The sequence below is a fragment of the Cajanus cajan genome, chromosome 4 (genome assembly GCF_000230855.2).
Source record: "Cajanus cajan strain Asha chromosome 4, NIPB_CcT2T_4, whole genome shotgun sequence".
Lineage (NCBI taxonomy): Eukaryota > Viridiplantae > Streptophyta > Magnoliopsida > Fabales > Fabaceae > Cajanus > Cajanus cajan.
In genome coordinates, this window is record NC_138520.1 from 70,652,112 (window position 1) to 70,653,898 (window position 1,787).

At 29.3% G+C, this 1,787-nt stretch overlaps 1 protein-coding gene across 1 annotated transcript; it reads right to left on the minus strand.

The window, feature by feature from the left end:
- Positions 1–549: 549 nt before the first annotated feature.
- Positions 550–954, minus strand: LOC109802719 (uncharacterized). Its single transcript, XM_020364130.2, has one exon. It carries the CDS (start codon positions 952–954, stop codon positions 550–552), a length of 405 nt encoding a protein of 134 aa, XP_020219719.2.
- Between the last annotated feature and the right edge of the window lie 833 nt (positions 955–1,787).

Genomic DNA, 1,787 nt, shown 5'->3' on the forward strand with positions numbered 1-1,787 from the left:
GTAATGTAAGGTGCTTATATAGAAATACTAACCCTATCTTGCACGTAACTCATCGATAAAGCTAGTTATATTTGTCTTTTAAAGCTTAATTATCCATAATAAATATTTTAGAATAGTAACTCTTGTTTTCAAATACCGTTAATTAATTTAATTAACACCCTTTATTAATTTATTTCTACAAATTTGGGATGTTACACAAATAAAAAAGTGAAAATAATTTTATATATAAAGACAGAGGTAATAATTTAATTACTTTTTATTGATGTATTTATTTTTCTATATATAATTAAACAAAAGTAGTATTATTGACTTTAAGCAAGTTGACTTTAAATTTAAAGCCTTTACCAGAACAACACTCAATTTTATACCGAAAGCAAGAGCAATTCACACCAAACAGAAGCTTGAACTCAACTTTCAAAGCCATGCATGATAATCAATGTGAACCCAACATTGACGACTCCTTTATTCATATGATAGAATAGGGGGAATATCTCTCTACAAAGATAAGTAGAATTACAATACATATATCTATTAAGATAAAAATATATTTTAAATCCATTTAGAGCAACGAAGAGAACGCTGGCCTTTATCACCAAAATACACCCTACATGGTCCAGTTTGATGTATATACCAATGGCACTCTTCGCAATCATTATCATAAAACGGATAGTACATATTAAACGACTGAGAGGCACCTTTCCATTGAAAGGAACAAAGGAATGGTGGCTTGCTTGGTGAAACATAACCAGTATAAATCCATTCAAAGTATTGACCAGGTTTGATAAGGCGATGTGCAGCTTCAATATTGTTGCAACTAACGGTTAAGTCCAAATTTCCATCCAAAGAGTTCGTCACAACAATAAGGAGCCTGTCCACTGTCACAGCCATGCTTGCTGACGGAAAAACAAGCATGAAAACCCATAGGATGGTAACACTTCTTGCAATTAAAGACATCGTTTGCACCTTTTGTCAATCCTTTAATTTGTTTTAGTGAACCAACTTTTCAGAAATACATATTTGTGAGAGGTTTTTATAGTTTAAGTTTATTAATACGATGATTTGCTGTTAAAAAAAGGCCATTCAACGTTTACATTTATTTGTTAACATGAAAAAAAAAATTAATGTCAGTCAATGATATTTATGAGAAAAAACTCTTTCAACAGTTACAAGATTTTAAAAATTAAAAAAATAAATGATGTTTGACTAGATCAAATTTAATGTCCACTACAAAAACGTTTCAATTTAGAGTCGGCCAAAAATTGGCTCTAAAATAATAAAAATCGATATAATATTGTCAATCATTTGTCAATTTTTAGCATAAATATAATTAGTTGACACAATTTTTTTTTTGTGTCGACTAAGCCGTCAATAATAATTTTATTTATTTTAATTTTTTATTATCAGTTAAGCCGACATTATATTGACATAAAATTTATTTTATTTTTTTTATCTTCTTTTTTCAGCTTATCATTTATTCGTTCGTAATTTTAACATTCTCGAGACTCGATCTTGGAACTTTGACGTCTTAAGTGAACTTGATAAACAAGTGCACCACAACACATTATGCGTATATAAGATTGAAAAAATTATCTTTATCTCTCTCAAAGCACGTATACTGTCGGAAAAGTCGACGTTATTTTAAGATGTAACGTCAGCTTTTTCGATACTAAACTCAATTTAAATTTAGTGTCAAAAAAACCGACACTATATCTAAAAAAATAGCGTCGGCTTTTCCGACGCTAAACTAAATTAAGTTAGTGTTAGAAAAGCTAACACTATATTTAAAG